General features: G+C 41.0%; 1 protein-coding gene across 4 annotated transcripts in view; it reads right to left on the bottom strand.

Moving 5' to 3' along the window:
• UPF2 (UPF2 regulator of nonsense mediated mRNA decay) overlaps window positions 1-26,711 on the bottom strand; it is a 53,594-nt gene that overhangs the window by 14,710 nt on the left and 12,173 nt on the right. For 2 of the 4 annotated variants that reach the window (XM_048499989.1, XM_048499990.1), the window contains exons 3-13: window positions 24,441-25,220; window positions 17,433-17,593; window positions 16,107-16,304; window positions 13,888-14,037; window positions 11,884-11,946; window positions 9,222-9,325; window positions 8,264-8,349; window positions 4,943-5,051; window positions 3,741-3,854; window positions 2,752-2,868; window positions 1,624-1,809 (exon numbers count right to left, since the gene is read on the bottom strand). In XM_048499989.1, the coding sequence (XP_048355946.1) occupies window positions 1,624-1,809; window positions 2,752-2,868; window positions 3,741-3,854; window positions 4,943-5,051; window positions 8,264-8,349; window positions 9,222-9,325; window positions 11,884-11,946; window positions 13,888-14,037; window positions 16,107-16,304; window positions 17,433-17,593; window positions 24,441-25,220 (2,068 nt within the window). The remainder of the gene's footprint in view (window positions 1-1,623; window positions 1,810-2,751; window positions 2,869-3,740; window positions 3,855-4,942; window positions 5,052-8,263; window positions 8,350-9,221; window positions 9,326-11,883; window positions 11,947-13,887; window positions 14,038-16,106; window positions 16,305-17,432; window positions 17,594-24,440; window positions 25,221-26,711) is intronic. The other 2 variants (XM_048499991.1, XM_048499992.1) reach the window with 1 other exon arrangement.

Genomic DNA, 26,711 nt, shown 5'->3' with positions numbered 1-26,711 from the left:
ATTCAATAGAATTAATTCAAAATAAACATACTTGTCATCCTTCCTGGTCTGCTAACCCCTACATTTAAAAACAGCATACAAACCCTCATGAGATGAACAGAACAGTTTCCATTTTGATGGCTGCTTATCTCGTGAAATATAGAAGGACAAATATAAAGAGCTTATATACCAATTCACTATATATCCAAGCATTTATTTACATACCCTTAACAGAGTGACACACTTATAAAGCAACAGAGGTCAATGGGCTTGGAAGGGCACAACTCTACTTACAATGGCACTGTTATACTTTTAAGTCAAGGGGTTGTTTCATATCAGAACTTATATACTTGGTTAACTGTCCCTAAATATTCACAACTGAGGGCTTATTCTGAATAATTAAATAATATCTGTTGCTTGGAAACTACCAAGTGTTTCAAAATCCATGATGGAAAAAATAAAGCAACATGCTGGAGACTTCAATGGACACAAAAAATCATGAAAGATGCACTGGACTGCATCCACAAGTGACAAATGAAGAAATTGAGTTTATCGATTTGTGTGTAGCAAGCATAAAATTATAAATCATGGCAGCTCAAAAACAAGCAAACAAGAAGAATGGTTTTCACTGGCTATTAAATAGAGTGGCCCAAAAGTAAACAGGTGGAAAAGTTTTTGAATACAAAGTTTTTGAATACCTTCAGTGGCTAGTATCAGTAGGCATAAGAGGTGGGAGAACAACTTTGGTAGATTCATGTTGAAGATCCAGGTTTACCAACAGTGACGTTTTAAGACCCACAAGTTTAAATCATAGTTATAACACATACAGAGCAGCAACTTCTTAAGGGAAGGAATGGTTAAAATGAAATTTTCAATGACCAAATGGCTCCCCAAGTCTCTGAAAGTCAAGACACTGACTTGGTTTTTACTATCAATTATAATATCTGAGTCAGTGATTGACTCCACCCCCCCTTCAATATTGGAGAGGACATTAGTTTGTAACTGGAGTTTCTGTTTTTGCATTATTAGAAGTATGCTTCTAAGGTCCCTTTGGAGGTAGAAAGTGCCATCAAGTCACAGCTGATTCTGTGGCGACCCCCATAGGGTTTTCAAGGCAAGAGACATTCAGAGATGATTTGCCATTTCCAGCCTCTGTATGAGCTGAGAGAGTTCTGAGAGAACTGTGATTGGCCCAAATTCACCCAGCAAGCTTCATGTGAAGGAATGAGGAATCACACTCAGGTCTCCAGATGAGAGTCCACCGCTCATATGGAGGAGCGGGGAATCAAACTCAGTCCTCCAGATTAGAGTCTGCCACTCTTAGTCACTACACCACCCTGGCTCTCTACTGTTTATTTAGAAAAATTTACACTGCCTCTAAAGGAAACCTGCCACACCAGCTGACTAAATTTAAAAAAACACACAACAAAACATTTAAAACCCAGCATTAAAAACCCAGCTAGAGTATGCCTTATCACATCTCACTGCTGGAATATTTAAAGCACACACTTTAGACCAGCCTCTGCTTTACTAGTTGTTTTAGGCCCTGCTCCCCTTCTCTTTATATGGGCACCTAATGGATCACACAAACAGTCTGGGTAAGAAAGATACAACAAAACCAAATGGAAGGAGAAAGAGGCACACCTTCTCAGTGGTGACTTTGGAGAGATCCTTGTAAAGTAATTTCCGAATGTACTCCTGGAGAGGAGGCCGTTTCTTTTTCACTGTCTTCTCTGCTGGAGGAGGGTTACAGTAGTAATAGGCATTTTCCACCATCGTGACATAGCGTGCATCGAGATGCATTGCTTGCTTCTTTCTCATCATTTGTTCCTGGAAACAATATGAAAAGCACCTGAGCTGACATACCAACTTCCTAATAGGCAATATTTTGACAAGACTCACAAGAATCCTTCTTTCAGCTGTGGCAAGCAAACCTAAAGCTAAACCCCATACTACATTCTATCCTCCAAGCATGGGATCTATTCGGGATCCTTGTTTCCTACACCATCGCTGAATATATCACATTATGTTTTCAACTATATTCTGGTACTACAGGAAACGATGGCACCTGCCATTTCCCTCTGACTGGAGTTCCCCACTCTCCAGCTGACTGTTTCTTAACTTTCAGCTCCATCCCGTCAAGATGCTTATCAGGATACAAGCCTTCCTGGTGCAAGCAAACACATGTCTGTCTTCCTTCATCCTTCTTTGGCATTTAAATAATACACAGTAAACAAGATCAAAATAAAAACTCACAGTAATCTACTTTCTAGCTTTAACCACTTCTGCAAAGAACTTAGCAAACCACAACAGTAATCTCTGGAGTAAGTTTGTTTAACAAAAATTGTACAATACTATCTTCATTCGAGAGATCTTTGGAAGTAAGGGAAGGAGAAAATTGTTGCATGATACTGCATGTAACTGGCAATCCAGAATGATATGATGGATTGTGTTCAGAGAGCTTGGGCAACATATGGATATTTTCTCCTGCAAACCAATATAACACACGATGTGGATATTCCACCAGGAGGTCTGTGTGACTCAACTTATTGGATACCCCTGGGGTGGAAGAAGCACATGAATTGGTTCAGCTCACTCCCTGATCAGCATCTGAACAGGGTTACCAGTTGCACTGGGTGTGAAAACGCTTGGTACTCCTGAACAAGAATGAGCTCGCTTCCTGATGTAAGGGTGGACCAAGCCTTTGTGCACTTTGTTGTAATTATGTTTTGGACACAGGTATTTTTTAAAAAGGAAAAAGCCAGTTCTTACCAAAAGGACACTGGTTCTTAAATGGGATTCTGGTGATCTGAAGAGGAATCTTCCACAGGTCTCCATGAGAGTGCATGCCATTTCAATATGGTGATGAGAGAAATCAGACAGCAGCATCTGTGGAGAAACATATCACTTTCTAAACATTTTTCCTGTTGGACACTATTTATTCTAACTTAAAATCAAATCAAGTAAGCTTTGGGCCATAAATAAAATTTAGCAGAAACATGAAGCAGAATTACTCTATTACTAGTTGCCACTACAGATTTCATGTGTGCCTGAAGTGATGCCAAGTCACAGTTGATTTATGGAAACTCACAGTTTTCCAGGTAAGAGAGGAAGGAGTGGTTTGCCATTGTCCGCCTCTCTGAAGCAACTCTGGACTTCCTCAGCGGTCTCCAATTCAAGTACTAACCAAGGCTGACCTTTATTACCTCCTGAGATCGGTTAGCCTAGCCCCGTGGTGGCGAACCTATGGCACTCCAGATGTTCATGGACTACAATTCTCATCAGTCCCTGCTGGCAGGGGCTGATGGGAATTGTAATCCATGAACATCTGGAGTGCCATAGGTTCGCCACCACTGGCCTAGCCCATGATACATCTTAAATCTTCACTTCAAATACACCTTCCCTCTTGCATTTTAAGTAGTATATCCAGGCACAACCATGATCATTGTCTTCTGCTGGCTGGTGACAATTTTTCTGGTTTGTTTGGCATACTCACTGACCCACCTTGTTTATTTTTAATTCATACACACACTTGCTGTTTTGGGGTATGTGTCTGTATACACACTGACACACACACAAATGCACTCTTGTTAAAATAGATTTTAATGTCATCTTAACTATTTAACAACTTAAAGGGCCCAATTGGGTGGAAAGCAGCGTACAAACAATTTAAATACGTAAATGTCATACATCATACCTCTAAGTATACTAGAAAAAGAAAATGGATGTGAGCCCATTCTCAGCGAAACATGAGCACTAACCTTTAAGCAATGCAGAGTGTCACTTTTGGAAAACATTTTGAACTTTGCAAGCTCGCCAATGAATCGTACAGTTTTATTCTTTGTTTCAATGTTGATCTGGTCCTTCTTTCTCACCTACAGACAGGAAAAGCAGAAACAGTAAGTGTCAGGAGCTGAGAAGCCACTACAACAACCAGAAAGATATAATTATTTGCTGGGAAATGAACACAACAAGGGAAAGGAAGGCAAAGAGATATTGCTTAAGGCTATTAAATTAGAAAGAGACCTAAAGGTTCTACCTGCTTTAAAAAGTGCTGCAAGCACGGTTTTTAAAAACTGAAAACCTACAGGTGTGAGAATCATGTTTCTAACATGCACCACTGCCAGAATATCGGGTGCGGGGGGGGGGGGGGGGGCCTGGGGCCTCTATGAACTGCTTCACCCTTCAGCACAGCCAGTTGGCTCCTGGGAGAGGCAGAATGTTAGATTAACTATTAATTTTGTTCTGAAGTATTACTATTTGTACCATATTTCATGCATGAAGTGTGACAGAATACTTCTTCCATTTATGCTCGTATAAAATTAGTCCCAAGGTCACATTTAAAATGTACCTTCAAAGCTCAGGCAATTGGAAGCCTAGAGGGCTTCAGGAGAAATGTGGTAAATGTGAGTGAGTTACGTGCTGTCAAGTCACTTCCACCTTGCAACAACCCTATGAATTAATGGCCTCCCAAATGACCTATTGTTAACAGCCTTGCTCAGGTCTTGCAAACTGAAGGCTGTGACTTCCTTGGTTAAGTCAATCCATCTCATATTGGGTCTTCCTCTTTTCCTGCTGTCTTTGATTTTTTTTCTAGCATTATTGTCTTTTCCTGTGACTCTCGTGTATGCACAGGGATGTAGGTTAAAATATTTAAACAAATTTTAACTTGTATATACTAAACAAGAAAATATATATATAAATACATTACTATCTCTAACTCTACTATCCCTGTATAAATTTTGTTTAGATTTAGCAACCTATTTCTGTTACATTTATATTCACCATGCACACTTTCCATGGTCCAGGCAATTCTTTTCAACATGTTAAAAGTCCAATATCTTAAATTTAAAAAATTAGAGTAGTGGCCTTTCCTATCACTGTCAGCTTTATGCTTTTTAGCTGAAGTGTTCTTTTTAAAAAAAATGCCAGTCTGTAAGCAATACAGCCAGGATGTACATACATGAAATCTGAAGTCGCCTTTCAGCATGGAACAAAGGTCCTCTGCTACGTCAGACATACAGGGATGCAGCGTGGCAACTAGCCTTGCATAAAAAGGTAGCAAATCCAGCCTGCAAGTAAGAAGAGCACATATATATGCCAGTGGAGATCTTTATGCCTCCCTCCACTCCCAGAAATCCCCCCCCCCAAAAAACCCCATAACATCTTAATCCCCAAGACTGCTAAAAAAACTGGTACTGGTAAGATTTGGAAGCTATGCAGCCAAGGAGGTTGCAATGAGAAGGAGGCAAGGTAAAGTCACCTTCATTTTGTATGCCAATGGAAGAAGAAAATGGAAGGGATTTTTCTCAGTTCTCCTGGCTCACAGCAGACCCTCCTCAATATAATTTGTATCCATGGCCTTCAGTATCAGCTTTTCAAAAGTTTCAGAAAAGGGTTGGGAAAGAGCTACACCTGCAAACACCACTGTGCTGCTGCCCCACTGGATTTAACCTAAAGCAGTGATGGCGAACCTTTTAGAGACCGAGTGCCCAAATTGCAACCCAAACCCCACTTATTTATTGCAAAGTGCCAACCCAGCAATTTATTTATTTTTTTTATTTATTGATTGATTGATTAGATTTTTATACCGCCCTATCCCCGAGGGGCTCCATTTAACCTGAATGCTGAGGTTTTAGTTTAGAAAAAAACAGTTGGCTCTCTCTTCCTCTGCCCCACCTGCTTGAGCAGGGGCCAGCCTGCTCTAGCCTCCAGGAAGTCCCGCGCGCACCGCTCTGTGCCTCTCTAGCATCCCTGCCTCCTCTGCGCCGCCACCCCCCGGGCAGCAGCCACCCAGAGCACAGGCACCAGGCCCGCCAGCCAAGTCCTCCCTGGTTACCGCGGTGTGCACACATCGTGCTCAGTGGCCCAGGCCAGCCTAGATGGGTGTGTTTGTGTGTGTGTGTGTGGGGGGGGTGATTTTCCACCCCCACATGATGAACTCTATGTGTGCGTGCCCACAGAGAGGGCTCCGAGTGCCACCTTTGGCACCCGTGCCATAGGTTCGCCACCACTGACCTAAAGCCTCCATCTCACCTCTTCTGGAAGCACAATTCAATTAACCCTGGTAACGCTTGCATGACCCACAGCAAATTATTCTCCTTCACCCTCAGCTTCCCCCCATGGTCGTGAAGAAAATGGGGGAGGAGGAGGAGGAGGAGAAGGAGGAGGAGGAAAATAATAATAAGAAGTTGTAGTAGTTTGGATTTATACCCCACCTTTCTCTCCTATAAGGAGACTCAAGGTGGTTTACAAGCTCCTTTCCCTTCCTTTCCCCACAACAGACACCTTATGAAGTAGGTGGGGCAGAGAGGGTTCCAAAGAACTCTGACTAGCCCAAGGTTACCCAGCAGGAATGCAGGAATGCGCAAACACATCTGGTTCACCAGCTAAGCCTCTGCCACTCATCCTGGAACTTCTAAGGAAGAGCAGGATAAAACTAGGTGGACTGATGTAGACATTCTCATCAAAGGCAAAGGTGCCAGTTTGAAAGGAAATACGACACAGCAGACTGCCAATAAAGAAGTCCAGGTTGACTAAACTTGTATGTGGGTCTTGACTATGCATAGAGGTGTGGTAGGATGGGGGAGAGATTACATTTGCCCATCAGATATTACAATTTTATGCTTTTTACCATTTTTACAAGCATATGACACAATGTGACATTGGAACTGTATGGGAATGCTCTCTCAGGCCACATAACCTGAAATATTAACCACGAGTAAGAAGAAAGTAAAAGAACCAATCTAACTCAACAGCAATGAAAATAGCAGATTCAACTATGGCTGTCCGCTTTGTATTAGATCTCTGGGCTGGGAAATTTACAGAGTTTTTCAAGACATTTCGTTCTATCATCCAGCCCACCTCCAAGCACTGGGAGTAACATCATAGCCCAGCCCCACCTCATGAGGTCCTACACATATAATCTGAAAGGCGCAGATGTTAATGTCATACTATTTAAGGAACCACCATACATAAGTGCTACGTATGCCTGTGGGCCTTCCTGTGGTACCTGATAAGCTACTGTCAGAAGAAGGATGCTGAACTAGATGGACCGCTGGTGTGATCAAGAAGGCTACAGTCTTATGTATTAACTGTAACATTTACATTGGGGACAGTCAGCCACTATGCCCAAGGTCACCTATACCAAGCCAGATTCGCATACTCATTTTTGAAATGTTAGTTCTGGTTCTCTAAATCTCTTACCTTCACTTCTGTTCCTGTGAGTCTTGCTTGAATAAAATTATGTAATTAAGGCAATGCCCACTTTTATCCTATATTCTCAACTAATCAAAGTAGCAAACAGTAGGAACAAAATCATTCAGTCTGTGGGCCTGGAGCTAAAAACTAACATATTGGTATCATGTAAGCAAAACTTCTTTATGTTTTACTGAAAAGTGTCTATGCATTATGTTCTGATGCAATAACATGTTCTGATTGGTAGTTTAAACTTTTTATGCTGTCATCAAGACAAGTCTTGATGCCACACTCATGCGAAGTTTTCCTAACCTTTCTAATTTGAACAGTGATTCGCAAGCCAAGTGACCAATTTCAAATCACTCTTGGAAAGCCTCTATCATTACTGTTTGTGGTAAAACATAAATCAAAGTCATTTTTTCCACATTTTTATAAGGCTTATAGCATACAGTACTTTGCATAATCCAGATAGTCACCTCAAGCATATTGGACAATCATAGCTGATTCTAGGAAATTCACTGTGATACACCACAGTTAGGCACATGAGAACACATCCATGCTTTATTTACCTACTGCCTTCAACTTCTCCTAGCATTATTGTCTTCATTCACTGACTATTCTCACAATGTGAGCAAAGCAGGATAGTCTCAGTTCAGACATTTTAGTTCCTAGACATTGATCAGGCTTGATTTGATCTAGAACCCACTTCTCTCTCTTTTTGGTAGTCCATGGTATTCACGGAACTCTCCTTAAATCCTCAACTTTAATAGGAGCTGTTATCAAATATTTCCAGATCTGTAGAAAGTATTAATGTAAAAGAAATTCATTAAAAAATTAACATGAGCTTAAAGGCACAGGCCAAAATTCAACGCACCACTAGACATGCAGGTGAGGGAAGGCTTTGAAAATTATGTTTCCTGCAGGAACCCTGGATGACGCTTCAATCTGATTTTGAAACTAAGGGAGATGGATAGGTCTAGTATGTAGAGGTGAACAGCAGAAAAGGAAACGCAACACTGGCCCTAACCAGGCAATTATTTGGATCACAGCCATTGCTTTCAATATGACATTTTAGATTCCTTTTTACCTTTGTCGTGGAACAATAAAGAGAGCCCGAACCAACTTCCTTCTGTTGGCTTTGGTGTTCATATTCATGCAGAAGTCCATTGCTGCCTACAAAGAGGAGAAACCCTTCCTTTTAAATATTAACTTGAAGCAAGAATCAGTCAAACAGGTTTTAAACAAACATGCAAAAATATATTGTTTGCCTCTTTCTCTGGTATAGTCTTATTCTTTTAAATTGTTGAGGAGGGTTCCCTTATTACCATACTCCCCCACCAACCCAGAAATGGCCAACTGGCAGCTTTCTCACGGGATCCAGTCCCTGAAGTCACTTTATTGGACCTGCAGCAGCCCTACCAAATTTTAATAAAATATTGGTATAAATTCTGCCTATTTTCCTTGGTAAGGAAACTTGTTTTAAGTTAAGTTGAGAAACAAAATTTTCTATATTCTTTTTTTTTCCTTTGAACTGGAGTATATTTTGTACCACAGTTGTGGCAAGGCATATTTGCTCCATAAAGTAAACCCCTTAGATAATCCCCAGTGAATTTTGTAAATGTTTGAATTAACAGGCGAAGTTGGCTTATCAGATATACAGCAGTTAATACCAACGAAGAATCTCACACAGGTGATCATCAACATTAACTGGCATTATCTGACCTTCTGGACATTCACAGCATTTAACTGAGACTGTCAAAATTCATGCTGGGATGTACATAGGCATCTCACTGCATTATTAGCCTAAAAAGCAGCATGCCAATACATTTCACATGAACATCAAGTAAACAATCTTGGGAAAGATAAAGAAGAAAAAAAGCTACTTCCGTGGTGGCGAACCTTTGGCACTCCAGATGTTATGGACTACAATTCCCATCAGCCTCTGCCAGCATGGCCAATTGGCCATGCTGGCAGGGGCTGATGGGAATTGTAGTCCATAACATCTGGAGTGCCAAAGGTTCGCCACCACTCCACTAGATGCTTACCTTGTCTATTAGGTCTCTATTTACACAGTTTGGGAGTTGCTGAAGGAAAGCATCTACAATGAGCTTCAAGTGGGACCCAGTACTGGCCTCTTCATCTTCTTGCTCTAAGTGTTTAAAAAACAGAAAGGACCAAACAGAAACATATAGTTGATTAAATATATTTAGCTTTTCAAGTCTGTTCCCAAATTCTGAATACTCACCTTAGGGAGGTGAACCACACTTATTCATAGAGGAAACAAACATTGAAAAGTAGCCCTCTAAGCTATTCTCTATTACAAAAAGGAGCAGACCAGCCCTTTAACATACCAGGCAAGTTCCTGGAGATCCACTGGTAACCAGGAGCAAGCCAAGTCAAGGAACCACTGTAGTGCTGGCAGTGTTAGAGGGTCAACATCCCTCTTACCTGGAGTGCAGTGATGATGATGATGATAATGGGAGAGAATGGGTGAACCTGAACTCACTGTCATCACTGCTGTGACCCAGGACAAAGTGGAACCTGCAGAGGTGGCTCAACAGGAACCATTTTACTCTGCTCACTCCAAGACTGCTTTAATGTCCCAATCCCAGTCTTTACAGATGTGAGGTTGGGGGATTACACTCAGAAAAGCTGGTGAGAACCAAAACTACTGCTTAATAACCAACAGCAGAGCCAGAATAGACACATGCTTGAGAGAATTATAGAGCTGAAGAAGTAAAAAAGAACCAGGATTTGTCATCTACTGGCAGAGCAAATTGAGGTGTCAGGCTTTTGGGGGGGCTGGCCACTGAGTCCGCCCCTCCCTGTGCCCTATGTACCATCTGCTTATTTGAAAATCTGCCGGTCCCCTCCCGGGGTAAGGACTGGACACCATCCACCTAATTATGGGTGGCTCATTGTTGCTACTGATTTTATGGTATTTTATTGATTTTACTGGGATTATTGCATTTGTTCTTTCCTTGTATTTGCAATTTATTATTTTCTTGTTTGGCTTTTACACTGCTCTGAGCCCTTCAGGGGTAGAGCAGTCTATATTTATTTATTTATTTTTAGGGAATGAAGGCACCTTGCGCACCTGAGAAGGATACTAGATTTGTGGATCTTTCCATTCCAGAATTAGCAGCCTCAGTATCATCACTCACTCCCCATTTCAGGTTGTTCTCAGAAACAACCCCACAAACATCCAAAAAAAGAAAAAGCTCATACCATCGAGCCCATAACCAACCCTGCACAACGTAATTATCACTGCTGTCCTGAGGTCATATTCCTGAGAGTAAGTCTCATGGAATAACATGTAATTCACTTTCAAGTAGGTCTGCTCAGGGTCACTTCCTATGAGTAGCAAGCTCTATAATGAATTTTACGCAGTATAAGTGCTACATAAAGATATGACTAAAAAGGAGATCTAACTGCTAGATTCGAGTCCAGTAGCACCTTAGAGTCCGCCAACAGCTTTGGGGTATAAGCTTCTGAGAGTCAAAGCTCCCTTCACCAGATCAGGAGAAAACTAGTGTCCTTTTGGTTGGCCTCTTCACAGACACATTAGATTTTCTTCAGTGCCAGGGGAATTATGTTAAGCATTCCTTAGTCATGTATGGTGTATATTCTGTAACATACATGTGAACAGTTTTGTCAAAGTAAAGTTTTTATGTGTCTCTCAACTTCTGCTCTTTCTGAAGGTCTATTTCTTCCTTGTGTTACACAGTGTAACAATATCCTCAGAAAGAACTAGCTCTCTTATCTACAGACACTGATCATTCTGTTATGACGATCAACACCGTCTAGTTAGCCAAAGGACATCGCAGACATTCTACACATAATTACTAAATATATTAATATCTAACTAAATATAAGTGGTTCAGCATTTAAACACAACTTTCGGGACAGGATTAAAGTCTCCCAATCAGCCAAAATGTATGGTTGCCACCAACTCTGTCCCTCCCCAGCATAAGGCACAGTCTTGTTCCTGATTTTGTGCTGAGCTTCAGCAACATTTTGCAGCTGCAATTCAGAATCACTGAATAAGTTACATATAATAATTTAACAAAGATAATGCAACCAACCATGTTATCCACTTATTTTCAAATTCCCCAGTGGCTGAAATATTGCCGATAACATTGCAATGTCTCAACAGAAATCTTTCTTCAAGTTCCCTACTAAACTCGTTTGGTTTGTGAACTCAAATTGAGCTATCAGAAGTTTAGGGTAGTCGGCACCACCCTGGTTTCTGTCAGATGAGCCTTGAGAGATTTGAAAATATGCCTTCCACTGGACCACTAGCTGAAACTGAAAGCCCTTCTGCAAACTTGCATGTATCTAGTTTCACTTGGTGACTGCACTGATTTCTAAATGAAACTCAAGAAGGATTAATTTAAGCAAATATCTGGAACTCACATTCAGCACTGTTCAGTCAAAGAGCTGATTAAGTTCATTGCTGAATGGCACTTTCAATTAACTACTGGGCCCAAGTCATTTTCTTTAAACATCCTTTCCATGAGGAAAACTACATGTGAGGACACACGGTCTTAAATAATTTGATCCAATGGAAATTTTATAGAACACACAAATATTTCCCTCCACTTGTCCATCATTTGATATTAGTTCTTCCTAGCTACTCTCTAGCACTTGAGAGCTTATCTATGTCACACATCCTTGACTCCTTTAAGATACCACCTCAAAACTCACTTCTTGCAGCTTGCTTTCCGTCACTACTGTCAGCTCCGGTGCTATCTGCTCCCTGTTTCTTGCCTAATCACATTAAAAATAAAATGAAGAGATTTAAATATACCCATTAAAAAGCATGGCACAGAAGCAAACTTTTTAAATGAAAAAACTGGCAAGAAATTGCTTTTCTCTTTATATTCAAGTTTCCTCCCCATGATCCATTGCTCTTCCCCTCATACCAATATGCAATTTCTTATTTTCCAGCAAATTTGGCATGAAGCATATTCATAATATTCTATGCTAACTAGGCTAGCCTGATCTTGACAGATACCAGAAGCTAAGCTGGATTGACCCTAGTAAGTATTTGGATGGCGACCTCCAAGGAACACCAGGGCCGTGATGCGGAGGCAGGCATTGGCAAACTACCTCTGAATGTCTCATGCCTAGAAAACCCCACCAGGAGTCACTTTAAGCCAAATGTGACTAGACAGCAAAAAATTGCTAACTATCATCAATAAACTGTAAAAAATAAAACAAAACACCAAGGTATGCCAATGTGAAATCATCCATAGCATTTGAAAGGGGAAGAAATGAACATCTAAGTCAAAGTGGGCTCTTTTAGAATGTACATTTAAAAAAAAAAACAAGCCAAAGTTACACTCATTCTACCTAGATTTTCGATATCTGTTTGAAACTGGAGAGAAGCGCCAGATATATCTAGCTTTTTCTCCCCTGTAGAGCAAACATCTTTTATGAAAATAAATATTTATATTCCATCTTTCCTGCCAATCATGGCAGTTTACAAAAACTCCTAATCCACCAGCAACATTAAACTATTGGCTGCCAAATGCCCATCTAAAAAGGCTGCTAGTACAGCATCTGTACAGCATATTATTCAGAGGGCATTCTGTAACATCAGAACTGCCACTGCAAAAGAGCAAGGCCACATAGTGATCAGCTAGTTGTAATTGGACAGCTCAATCAGGAACTAACCCTGGGAAGACCCAAAGTGGTGAATAGGCTCATCTCGAGCAGAGGCATTTAAATTTTATTTGTACTCCATTTTTCTCCCCAACAAAGGCCAGAGAGAGGTCTTCAGAGAGGTTTTCTCCATTTTATCCCCACAAGCATCACCATGTAAGTTAGGGTGAGAGAGAATGACTAGCCAAGGTAGCCTAGCAAGCTCTTCAGAAACATGCATCTCCTATGGACTTGTCTAGTTTGACTGTCATTTGAGCACTATCCTCCAACTATGTATGAATATCAGAAAATTTAACAGAGTGTTTGGGAATTATTAGCTGCGACTGAAATGCCATACTTCATTCATGGCAAAAATTACAGCATGGGCTGTGTGATGAAGTGTCCTGCTCTTGCACACGATTCGAATGTTGAGCTTGGAACCTCTGGTGTTACTAGCTGCCAGTTACATCAACAACAAAACGTGGGGTCCAATTTTTTTAAAAACCTCCATTTTTAGATATCAAGGAAATGTATTGTGAACATTCCAATACATCACCATAAGTTTGGCATATATTCTCCTCTGTACAAAACCTCCACGTAAGTTTATCATAATTGGGAAAATAAGTTATGCAACTGTTTGCCAACCCCCATATGTGTAACTCAGCAGCAGCAGGGGTGAGGACTGAGCCCACACCACCTTTGTGTTGTTATTAGTGAACTCTCACCAGCAGTTAATTCTGCTTCCATGGGGTGAAGGGTGGTCAAGTTACAGGAACAGGTATCATTGCCAGTATATGCCAAACAGTAATGAACACTACTTCATTGTTCATATTACACGATTCCCTACCTGTCATGGAAACCTTTGGCCAGGGAAATGCTAAATCGTCATGCAATAGAGCAGCTGGAACACTTACTGCAGCTGTTTGGCAATACTCGATAAAGCAGTTAATATCACCAGCAGTAAATCCAACAGTGTAGTAAGGATTGTGAAAGATTGTGCAGGTTGCCCAGCATTAGATTAGCAATAAACTCAAAACAGACAATACCTCTCCAAGGTATTTTTACCTTGCTCATTAAGAAGCTTCTTCGCAAGATCTTCTGCTTCATCCCCACACTCTAACTCAAGGGGATCATCATTAATATCTAAGTTCTCCAGCTCCAGCTCCAAATCTTCACCAGCAGACACATCTTTGTTATCTTTAACTTCTTTCAATTCTGTTGAAAGCAAAATGAAGCAAAATACATGATTCCTTCTATTTTTTGCCCTTCAGCCTCTATCAATTTCACATATTCAAAAGCATTTCAATATATCTGATATTTAATGTGGCTGCTCTCTCTGCAGCGTGTAGATGTGCTCCTATTACAGGAAATCTACTTTAGCCAGGAAAATAAACTGTGGATGATTTTGCTGCTGTTGTTTTACAAAAGTAGCAATGTAGTGTTGCTACCAAAATTCATACAAGGCTCCATTTCCCATACATCAATCCAAACTTCCGCAACAAACTGCATATTTTCTGCATTAATCCAAGTACTGCAGATGTTGACCATCTGGCTAGATACAGTGAAATTCATCAATATAATTCATTCCATGGTAGCTGTAATGGTTGATATTCAGATAAAGGATTTTCTCCCAAGTAAAAACAACTGGTTCAGGAGATGATACAATCAAGCACTAAACACTACTTCTCCACCAAACATTCTATAAATTAGAGCAGAAAATGCTTTGGCCAGGGAAAGGTGTGTGTGTGAAACCTGAATGTGGCAAAATTAAGACTGAACTTGTTTCACATAATTCTATCTCCCAGTACTTCAGGAACCGGGAACAACTTGAAACAGCATGTTTTCAATGAAAAGGTAAAGAAAAATGCTCCAAAGTTCTAGATTGCTTCTCAACACAGCTATTTCACAGCAGGCTCGCTGCCTCACCCACCAGGAAATTGCTTATGAGGAAGCTACCCTACATGCAACAAAGAGCAGCCACTTCCTCACAGAATAACTGAAGCAGATACAAAACCAGGTAAGATGTGGCAAAGCAAAGTGAGCAGAGAAAACTAAGGAAGGCTAAGACAATAGGAACGGGGTGGTGGTGGTTAAAAACTGAGTTGTAATGAAAGGAAAGGGCATAAAGGGAAGGACAGCCATTCTGTGCATTGACACCCAGTTGCAAAAAATGCTATGAGCCTCCACTGATTATCTTACAGAATAATTAGCATCCATCAGGGCTACCGCAAACAATGTATTTTCTCCTCAAATTTCCAAATACATGGAGATGCATTTTGAGGACATGAAACTCTTAAGTGTGAGAATGAAGTTTTGATAAACAGCACAATCATGTTTACTAAGAACATAAGAACATAAGAACAAACCAGCTGGATCAGTCCAAAGTCCATCTAGTCCAGCTCTCTGCTACTCGCAGTGGCCCACCAGGTGCCTTTGGGAGCTCACATGTAGGATGTGAACGCAATGGCCTTCTGCGGCTGTTGCTCCCGATCACCTGGTCTGTTAAGGCATTTGCAATCTCAGATCAAAGAGGATCAAGATTGGTAGCCATAAATCGACTTCTCCTCCATAAATCTGTCCAAGCCCCTTTTAAAGCTATCCAGGTTAGTGGCCATCACCACCTTCTGTGGCAGCATATTCCAAACACCAATCACACGTTGCGTGAAGAAGTGTGTCCTTTTATTAGTCCTAATTCTTCCCCCCAGCATTTTCAATGAATGCCCCCTGGTTCTAGTATTGTGAGAAAGAGAGAAAAATTTCTCTCTGTCGACATTTTCTACCCCATGCATAATTTTGTAGACTTCAATCATATCCCCCCTCAGCCGCCTCCTCTCCAAACTAAAGAGTCCCAAACGCTGCAACCTCTCCTCATAGGGAAGGTGCTCCAGTCCCTCAATCATCCTTGTTGCCCTTCTCTGCTCTGCTGTACTCTTTTTGAACTACAACCAGGACTGTGTTCACTTTCAGCAAGTGCCTCCACTTTCAACCAACTTATTTCCCTGAGGAACTGCACAGCAAATTGAAACTGAAAGTTGGATTTAAAATGGGAAAAACGTATGATTAAGTATTTTTAAAACATGTTTAAAGACTTATACTTAGCCAGTTTTGTTAAAGTAGACTAGAATAGTGCGTTTACATTAAACAGCCTGCTTTTTCTGCACCGGGCTTGTGTCACTGGCTAAAGCTACAAAATGGACTCATGATGCAGGGCTTACATATGAGAAAAATCCTTCCTGCTCTATCTACCCCAGAGTTTTAACAGAAGAAATGCCAAAATGTCTTACCTCTAGAGTCATCTTTACTGGAGTCCTTATTCTGTGAACATTTTTCATTATCCTTGAATAGGATAGCTGGTACAAATGCTTTTAAATCAATGAGATTCTCATAGAAGTTCCGAGCATCTTCATCTTCCCAGATGCCCCCCTCTAAGTCATATTCACCAGGTTTTCCAGGCGTAAAAATGTCAATACCAGGTCCATGTTCTGGAATCATAAGGCAGAAGTCATTAGATTATCTACTTCATCAATTGTTAGCATCTGTTCTTCATCATCTACAATCTACGCAGCCCTTGGATGCTACTAAGTATAAAACAGGACAAAACCAGGACATCTTCTCAGATTTGCGGGGGACAACAACACACCCGTCAGCAGGGACTGAGAGATGGGAACAAATAAAACCACTCAGTCCAAAGAAAGAGTTGCTTACCTTGCCTTAACATCTAGTGAATGTAAGGTTGCCAAGTGGCCAGGAGAAAAATGTCCTTTTAATACCGGTTTGATCGGATGTTATTTACAGCAATGACATGAAAAGCATTGCTGGCCCATTTTTGTATGCCAAGCCTCTATTAAAGGGACACAACATTTTTCTCCGGGTCAGTTGGCAACCATAAATGAACATGAATCTTCAGTGTTCCGAGATGTTTCCCAAAAACATCTTTCGGGGAGGGCAGCATTTAAATTGAACCAAACAAATAAATACATGAGGTTCAAGCAAAGCAGCAAGATGGTCGGCAATAGGAATCCTAACACCCTGGTGGTAAAAGATTAATACTAGCTGAACGATGCCCAGAAAGAGACAGGGAAAGAGCTGCTGCCAACCTTTGTAGTGCTAAAGGGCCTGAGATCAGAGAATCAGAAGGATCACTTCTTCCCATACTGTCCTGATTTATTAACTGAGATCCTTACCTCAAGCCCTGCCCCGGGTGCTCTCACCCATGAGGATAAGGCAGATAGTTACTAGACACAGGTCTTTTTCAGTGATGGCATCCTATACCTAAAATGTGTCTTGTCTCCTGCCCCACCCCACCCCCGGCGCCCTCCAGCCCAGGCTTTTAAATGGGGATTCTCCACCTTTACATGATCATCTCATTATAGATATGATGGCATATATTATGCTGTATTTTGTGATTATTCTGGCTTGCTTTCAAGCAGCTGTGCCATTGGCTTTGGCTGAAGGATTAGCTTTACTATCTTTTCTTTGGTACTTTGTTGCAATCTGGAAGCCATTTGGAGAGATCATAAATAGGTCCTCTAAACAAGTAAACGAAGCTCTCCAACGGCTAAGGAATTAAAAACCCTACCTCTGCCAGCAAACCCTAGAAGATTCCATACCTTCCTGTACGGGTTTATCCTGGGGAAGATCAGGCATATTTTCATCCAAGAGATCAGCTAAAGACTGAGAGTTTGCCAACAACTTCTGATACGACAAGGAAAATTCTTCATATTGCTTGTGCCGGTCTTCACTGAGTTCGCCTTTAGAGTGCAGAATACGCCTGGAAAAATCGTAGGAAATTAGGGAAAAGAGGAAAAATACAAAAAAGTTTGCTAATATTTACTCTAAATCCAATCTAATCATCTGTCTAACTATGTCTCTAAGGGTTTTTATGTTGTCACATAATTTCAAGCTAAAATGCACGAAGAATGTGACACATTGGTGATTATTCATCAAAAAACATTTAGAACAAAGTTTTTTTAAAAAAAAATTGAAACGAACGAGCACAAGTCAGTCTAATAATCAATACTAATTATATCTGATGTGAGCAGCTTTGACTCAGGAAAGCTCTGACATTGAAAACCTTGTTGGCCTCTAAGGTTGGTCTTGTTGGTCTCTAAGGACACGACTCTAGTACTACTTATGTATATGGTGAATTTTAAAGAATGTACATTTGTTTTTATGCCTAGATAACCACTTTGTTTCTGTTGTCAGTGATGCTCTGTTGTTGACAGTCTACCTGTCAACAACAGAGGAACTGGAAGAGGCAAAGATAGCAAAGAATAATAGTGCTGTTGCTTACACTTAAGTTTGTTTTAGTTGGGACTAAGAATTAAAAGATACTGAAAGCTTGACACAAAAGCAGAGATGACATTATAGATATGTCCTAGAAAAAGCCTTTCAGACATACACAGCACTGTTTGTTGTCTAGAAAAAACTGAATCAGAAGGTTTTCCAGACATTTTTCCAACTCTAACTTACCCAAATAATATTAGCAAAAGAAGGCAAATACACCATGTACAAGCCTGGACCATGTACGAGTGGTGAGGTTTGTCTATACTTCATATCCCATATTTAGCCTAACATCGATTTACAGCACAACAGCCCTGACAGCTACAAATAAACATACTATATCTACATATGTGGCGTGAAAATTTTTCCATGGAAAAACGTAACATTGGAAAATGTTCTGCCTGACATCACTGGACATGGAGGAAAGCAAGGGCAAATGAACCCAGTTGTTTAAGGCAATGGTTTTCAGTCTTTCCACACCCAAGAGATCGCTGAGAAAGGGATGAAACACATTCCTTGCAAACACATGGTAAGGAGTCATGAGATGGGGAGAAAGGACACAGAGTGATAATCTCATTTAGTCAAAAACAAGAAAACCAAGAAAGTCAGGGGCAAGAAAAACAAGCCAAGTGCCAGGTGATGTAACACAATGGACAAACCCAATGGTTAAAAGCACCACCAGGTGATCTGCCTCGCCATGCTGCATCCTTTGAGCACAGGTGCAAAGTTGTAGGAAGTGTGGCACACGCTGCTAATTTGAAGAACAAAAAATGACTGTGATCTAGGGGATTATGGCCAACCTAAGGATCCTGACTCATGGGAGAAGGCCAGAGGTTTATGGCATTGCTGAGGATGGTGGAGTTGAAGGAGCAAAATGGGAAGGCCATCTGAGTAAGTAATGGCAAAAAGACAAGGTAGTACATATCAATGGACAGCTCTGAAGGCAGGCACAAGGAATCTATGTTGAATACAGAAAGGGGATGCAACCTGTTCAGAGTTCTGAGGTAGAACTTGACTTGATCAAGAGAGAAAGGACTTTTGGCAGGAGAGCTGTGTAACAAAAGAAAGATGAATGAGGTAGAACAGTGGAAGGTAAAGACACAAAGTTACAGTAGTCAAGGCAAGATATTACCACAGTATGGACAAGCATTTAAGCCAAGAAACATGAGTGCAACAACAAATTGTTATTTTTGCATTGTAAAGGAGAAGCAACACAACTTTGTGACAGAGTAAATGGGAACAAAGAAAGGGGAAGGAATTAAGAAATTCAAAGTATCTGGTGCAGTCAATGAGGTGAATGGTGACACTGTCAAGGAACACAGGCAACTTACTTTGGGACACAGAATAATGCCCAACACAATGTTGTATAATATCTTTTAGTGGTCCAATCCAATAGCTAACAAGTTTTTTCCACTATGATCCACAACATTTTTCCCTCTACCACCCTCTCTGTTTGAGGGGAGGCATCCCAAACATCCAGCACAGGAACTCAATGGTTGCACATTTTTCTGTGATATTTTGGTTGGCCTCAATAAAAATGGTACCATACAGCTTCAGTGAATGCCTACAGAGAATGATCAAGAGCAGCAAGGCTTCAAAGTACTTTCACCGAATCTCTGCTTAGAAGCACTTTGAAAGTGCCAACAACTCAACTCAAAGCCATCCGTCAGTCTTACAAGGATGGGCAAATGTCACCTGCACATTAGGAATCAATTCCTCTCCCAAATGCACAACACACAGCGTCTTTAGGCACGTCTCAGCCTGAATACATCAAGAGGCCCAGACTAACTGCACTGACTATGACTGCCTAAGACCATGCACGCAAACACAGCAGATAGCCTGGCAAGCAACAAATGCAGTCCAAGATGAAAAATCCAAGTAATCCTCCCCCCAACCTGACAGCAAAAGAGAATAAATGAAAGATGGCAGTTTGGTTTGCTTCCCAAAGATACAACCTGAGACAAAAGTACTTCCTTCTGCCTTCTTGTACAGCAGGCCCTGAAACTCTCCACAGGACTAAGCATTTAAAAATCTCAACTTTAAGACAAGAAGGTGAGAGATGAACAAAAAGATAGTGGCTCCTAGTCACGAAAATGCTCCCTGGGTTACACTGGCAGTGAGAAAGAGAAGAGAGTACATTCAGTGTGTGCAGCAAAGATAAAGGGTAAAGAGCTAATCTAACACCCTGCTCTGCTCCTCTAGATACTGTATACTTTGAAAACAGTAGCTTACTTGCTTCTTTTACTGAAAATCTAGAAGAAATGCTGCAAAGCAGCAGAAAAAAAGTTACCCTTTAACCAAGTGATCCCACCAAGTCCAGAATTTGTGGGCAGTCTTCATCAGTCTCTGAAGACAGGAAACGTATCTCTGATTGCTAAGTCATTACTATTGTTTTTTCCAAAACCTGAACAGCTATCCAAAGTATTACTATTCAATGGTTTTTAAAATGGGTATATTTTGAACGTCTTAGCGTGTGATGTTCTATAGTTCAGATAGTTATGAAACAGGGAAGAAGCTTATCATCATGGCTTTGTGGAAAGGAATCCAAAGACTCCCACAGCAAGTTGATGCTGGAGAAAAAGGGGGGGGGAGGGGTGTGTGTTATACTAATCATGATCAAGCCACCACATACAACGGCTACCAAGGAGTTGCTTTATAACCAAAGAATATTCTCTGCTAGCATTATGCACACCAAAAATTTCAAAAACACTATAAGGTTCAGAAAAATTCTGGAAAAGTTCAGAAAACTGATTATAAAGTGAAAGGAACTGTGGACTATACCACAGAATGACCTGTTTATTGTATGTATTATCCTGCTGTCACTGCATTATTTTCTCCAGATGTAACATTTTGCTACAATGTATATGCATTCTAAATCATGCGTAATATTTTATGTTTCAGATTTCTGTAATCCTAGTCTTTTGTAATCCTAGTCTTACTTATTGTTTATTAGATGTCTCATCCATTTGATTACATTAACTTACACGGTGTAATTCACCTTGAGACTCAGTAAGAAAGGTCGACTCTAAACATAGTAAAATGAAAACAAATAAATACTTCTCCAAAAGATACAAACTCTCTTTGTTATACTAAACATGAACAAAGGACACAGAAGATCTAGCCCACCAAATCAGAACAGGAGCTGCTTTGTGTATTTCACACATTTTGAACAATATTCTAATACAAATAGCTACCCTGTCAAGCAGCATTTAGTTAGGAAGACAGTACAAGTATTTTTAAAAGGCAGCAACTCTTCATAAACTTAATATACCTTCTATGAGAGTTTACATTACACATGAATCTGCCTTATATTGAATTAGACCATTGGACCCAAGGGATGACTGGCACTACCCTGGGCATACAAGAAAGGGCCACAAGAGCCACGAATTGGCTCATTACTTCCTATCCTCCCTTGCGTAATCTGCCTAAATTCATGAGTCATAGCATCAGGTCTGGTTAAAGATCTTCAAAGGCGAACTCACCACAGAAACCACTCCGTCAGGAAGCTCTTGCTAATGTTTAGCTGAAAACTCTTTTGATTCAATTTCAACCTGCTGGTTTTGGCCTGACCTTCTGGGGTAGTAGAAAACAACTCCTCACCATCCATAATACGACAGCCCTTCAAGTACTTGAAGATGGTTATCATATCACCTCTCAATCATCTCCTCACCAGACTAAATATACTAAACATTCTTCAGTCTTTCCTCATAAGATTTTGTCTCAAGATCCCTCGCCACTTTTGTCACCTTCCTCTGGGAACGTTCCAGCTTATCAGCATTCTTCTTCAACTGTGGTTATCAAAACTGAACACAGGACCCCATAAGGTTTAACCAGAAAAAAAAAGATGCTATAACTTTGAATGATCTGGATACTATACTTCTGTTGATGGAGCCCCAAATAGAATTTGCCTTAACTACTGCATCCAACTGCTTACTCATGTTGAAAGTGTGGTCTGCTAAGGCCCTGAGATCTTTTTCTCATAGGCTATTTGCAAGACAAGTCTCTCCCATCCTATAATTATGCATTTGATTTCTCCTACTAAAATGCAGAGCTTCACATTCATCTATGCTGAAATTCATTTTGTTAACTTTAGCACAGCTTTCCAGCCTGTCAAGAGGATCCTGAATCATAAATGTCTTCTGCAGTATTGGATACCCCACCCAATGTAGGGTCATCAGCAAACGTAACCAGATATTGAACACCACAGGGCCCAGGAGATATTCCTGAGAAACTCCACTTATCACTCCTCTCTCCAAGAGGATGAAGAACCATTAATAAGCACTCTTTGGGTACGATCTGTCAACTAGTTACAAATCAACAGTAGTGGGATCCAAGCCACATGTTACCCACTTGTCAACAAAAATATCACATGGAGTCTTATCAGAATACTTACTGAAATCAAGATAAACCATGTCCACAGGATTCCCCTGATCCAACAAGGTAGTAACTCTCAAAAAAGGAGACAAGGTTAGTCTGACCAGACTGTTCTTGAGAAACCCATGCAGGCTCTTAGTAATCACAGCCATCTTCTCTAAATGCTCAAAGACTGACTGATAATTTGTTCTAAAACCTTACCAGGTATGACTGTCTAGCTCAGCGGTTCTCAACCTGTGGGTTGCAACCACTTTGGGGGTCCAACGACCCTTTCACAGGGGTCACCTAAGACTATCGGAAAACGGTCTTTTTATATTTTATATATACCAATTTTATGGTTGGGGCTCATCCCAACATGAGGAACTGTATTAAAGGATCACAGGATTAGGAAGGTTGAGAACCACTGGTCTAGCTGACAGGTTAATAGTTACTTGGATCCTCCTTTTCCCCTTCTTGAAGATGTGGACAACATTTGCCCACCTCCAATTTTCTGCTACCTCACTTGTTCAGCAGGAAATCTTAAAAACAATGGTCAGAGACCCCAGAGGTCCAACAGAAAGATCTTCTAGTACCCTCTGATGAGCTTCATCTGGCCCTGAAGACCTGGTTTCATATAAAGAAGCTGGATGTTTACGTTCCACCAAATGCCTATCCTAGGCTTTATTCCCTTCCCTCAAAATGTGGGGGTTTTTTAGTCAGGTTGAGCACCGTTTCCCTTGCAAGAGAAGATTAAAGCAAAGTAAGAATTGAGCAGTTCTGCCCTCTCTTCATCACCATTGCACTGCAGTGGCGTAGGAGGTTAAGAGCTTGTGTATCTAATCTGGAGGTGTATCTGCCGCCTGAGCTATGGAGGCTTATTTGGGGAATTCAAATTAGCCTGTACACTCCCATACACGTCAGCTGGGTGACCTTGGGCTAGTCACAGCTTCTCGGAGCTCTCTCAGCCCCACCTACCTCAAAGGGTGTTTGTTGTGAGTGGGGGAAGGGCAAGGAGATTGTAAGCCCCTTTGAGTCTCCTACAGGAGAGAAAGGGGGGATATATATATATAAACTCTTCTTCTTCTCTTCCTACAGTGGGCCTACCACCACTTCCTTGTAATTTTTCAAAACATGAACCAAAAAAAATCCTTTTCTTGCAGGTGTTTAACTATAAAGATCACAATCAGGGAAACAGGACACTTAAGCAAGTATTCTGGCTCCAGTAAATGTTTTACTGTCAAGTGGAGACATAAACAGCCATCACCACTAGCTCATTCTTTGGGCTGCTCTTAGCAGCCAGCTACTTCAGGGATAAGATTAGTATCTGCTTTGCACTGCAGAGACACAAAGCATTTATACAAATGCACTGTAAGGCACTCCAGGCTCAGAGTCATGACTACCATTTATTTTGAAAGTTTTTGCCTCAATTCGGTATGTTTTCTGTCCTCCGATTTCATTGTCCATTTACAGCATATTCATACTTGCTTTCCTCCACCCTCATTTCCTAACCTTGTGGAACACTTTACTTCCCTTTCCAATCCCAGTCCACCTACCTTTCTTCTGTATAAATCCCAGAAAAGTCAACTGCAGTGTATCATGATTAATTTCTCCATCTGACTCACATCAGCCTACTTAACCATAAGCTATGCCAATTACAACTCCCTTATCAACCACACTTTCACGGAAGAGCAGAAGTTCACTATGAGAAAACAGAACTAAACATAGTTTACTGCATTGTTCCCCCCACTCCCCAATATGCATAGCTCTTCACCAATTCTAATGGGGGGAGATTAAAGCTAAATCTACTTTAAATCAACAACTCCACATAAAAGCCAGACGAATAGACCAGCAAAATAAGGAATAATTCCAATTTTCAGACAAACCAACGAGCATAACAGTAGCCCAAGTTTTAAAAAGTTCTTATTCAATCTATTTTGGTTATTTAGAATACTGCAACTGATTATGAGCATTTAAAATTTCACCTGTTCTGTCTTTCAATATTTTGCAGTTCCCTGTGGTCCCTTTTCAGATGTTTGGTCAAAGATGTAAAGTATTCTTTCAGCAGATTTTGGAAAGGCTGTTGTTTTTCTGGGCTAATAATTTCACTAGGAGGGAAACTCAAGTTAAATTTATCTGCTGCATTTTTTACTTTCCTTGGTACCAAACCAGCAATGTCATCTCCGCAATGCCGGCAAAAGCTAATGACCACAGAAACATGAGTGTGGGATTCCCGATCAGCATTAATAATGTTTTTTAGTTGTTCATAGATTAAAGACAAGCCTTCCTTGTCAGTGAAAATCCCAACTACCGTCAGTTCTGCAATGAACCGCAAGTCCGTTCTTAGCTTGGTGATATTGGGCGTTTTCTCTTCTTTCCTGGCTTCAAAATGCTTTTTCCAGACTTGAAGAAGCGACGGGGCAAAGTCGGCATAACGCTGATGAAACAGAGAACAAAGATGCACAGCGCAGTTTACATCCGAGATTTTCAATTTTGCTTCCACTATAGAAGCAACAGCTTCCGCAATGTACTTGCTTAAATTGAGACCACTAAAATCATGGGACAAGGAGTCTCTCTGCTGCTCCGTGATAGTTTTTAGCTTCTTGACAAAGGCCGTGTTCTTCTTGAGACTTGAATCCAGCCTGCTAAAGAAGTTTTCTTCAGGGCGGTTGTCTGGTGCATTCTGGTTTTTGCTCCGAAGCTCCTTTCTTGCTTGGTGGCGCTCCCAGGCTTCCTGGTGGAGCTGATGGGCCTCTTCTTTCTCTCTGAAGAGAAGGCAAACAGTCAGAAGTGGCTTTTTAAAAAAGGACAACAATGCAGACCCCACATTTGTAACTAGCAAGTAAATGGATAATTCAAGAGCAAACAAATTCTGCAGTTATAAAGTCTGGCTTTTTCTCTTAGTTAATATTGCCTATGAACTTAATTTTAAAAAATCTACACCGCTTTCATTGTCCAAGCATAAGCCTGACCAAAACAGTACTTTGAAACTGCTGCAGGGAGGTGGGGCAAAATACTTTTCAGCACTTCCTTTTAATTTAGAACAGAGAAATTTAATTGTTTTACACTTTCAGCAGAAAAGAATGAACGCCACTGCCAATAAAATTATTAAGACAGCATGGTATTTTCAAAGTGGTTATTAATGTTCAGGTCACCTTCCTTAGGAGTACATTTTACAGATTTGTAAACCGGGTGAAAGGAAGATGAACCCAACCAGTTAACTATGTAACCGGATTTTGTTTTTATTTGGGTTAATATATGTATTGATGGTTTTGACTTGGCCTATATGGTCAAAGCTAAAACTTGTATTTAGACATCACTTTTCATATAATGGAAGAGATATCATAATAACCACTCTGACATGAAACTATTAAGTAGACCAGTAGAAAATAACAGTGAAGCTGTGATGCTTCAGTGACCTCTATAGAAAAGCGTTAAAATAGATGAATGAACAACTATATCCATGGCTAAAGTGAGCATATCAACAATTTTCAATGCTTTCAAGAACATCCATACATGTGAACAATATAAAGAAAGTATGTGCTACATTGCAGGCATCAACAAACACCAGATGCCTTGCTGCCCAGAAATTTCATTGCCCCACCTAATATTTCCAGTAATTATTTTACTGCAGGATCTTTCGGTGATCCTCATTATAAATGCAAAACTTATTTAGTATTTCAAATCATGATTTGTTGCAAGATACAAAAATGCATGTATATGAAGTTCTACAGTCATCTCCAGACTGGACTATTGTAACTCTCTCTACACGGGCCTTCCCTTGCGTCTGATCCGGAGATTAAAACAGGTCCAGCATGCAGTGGCGAGTTTACTAACAGGCAGCGCCACCTAGGAACATATCCAACCTGTCCTGCGTCAGCTGCACTGGCTCCCAGTAGAGTTCCGGATCACCTTCAAGGTGTTGGTGTTGACCTTTAAGGCCTTACGCGGCCTGGGACCATCGTATCTTCAAGACCGCATCACCCCATATGTCCCTACACGGCCTCTCCGGTCGATGGAGGCCAATTTACTGGTGGTCCCTGGCCCCTCAGCGATGCGGTTGGCCTCCACGCGGGCCAGGGCCTTTACAGCCCTGGCCCCGGCCTGGTAGAACGCTCTCCCTCCAGCTGTCCAGGCCCTGCGGGACCTTGGTGAGTTCCGCAGGGCCTGTAAGACGGAGCTGTTCCGCCGGGCCTTTGGAGGAACCGACCGCTAATGGTGCCCCCCTTCTCTTTTTGTGGCCAATCATCTAAGCC

This window comes from Sphaerodactylus townsendi, linkage group LG06, assembly GCF_021028975.2.
Source record: "Sphaerodactylus townsendi isolate TG3544 linkage group LG06, MPM_Stown_v2.3, whole genome shotgun sequence".
NCBI classification, from domain to species: Eukaryota; Metazoa; Chordata; class Lepidosauria; order Squamata; family Sphaerodactylidae; genus Sphaerodactylus; species Sphaerodactylus townsendi.
The sequence above is the reverse complement of the archived record's forward strand: the minus strand, read 5'-3'. Positions and strand labels throughout refer to the sequence as shown.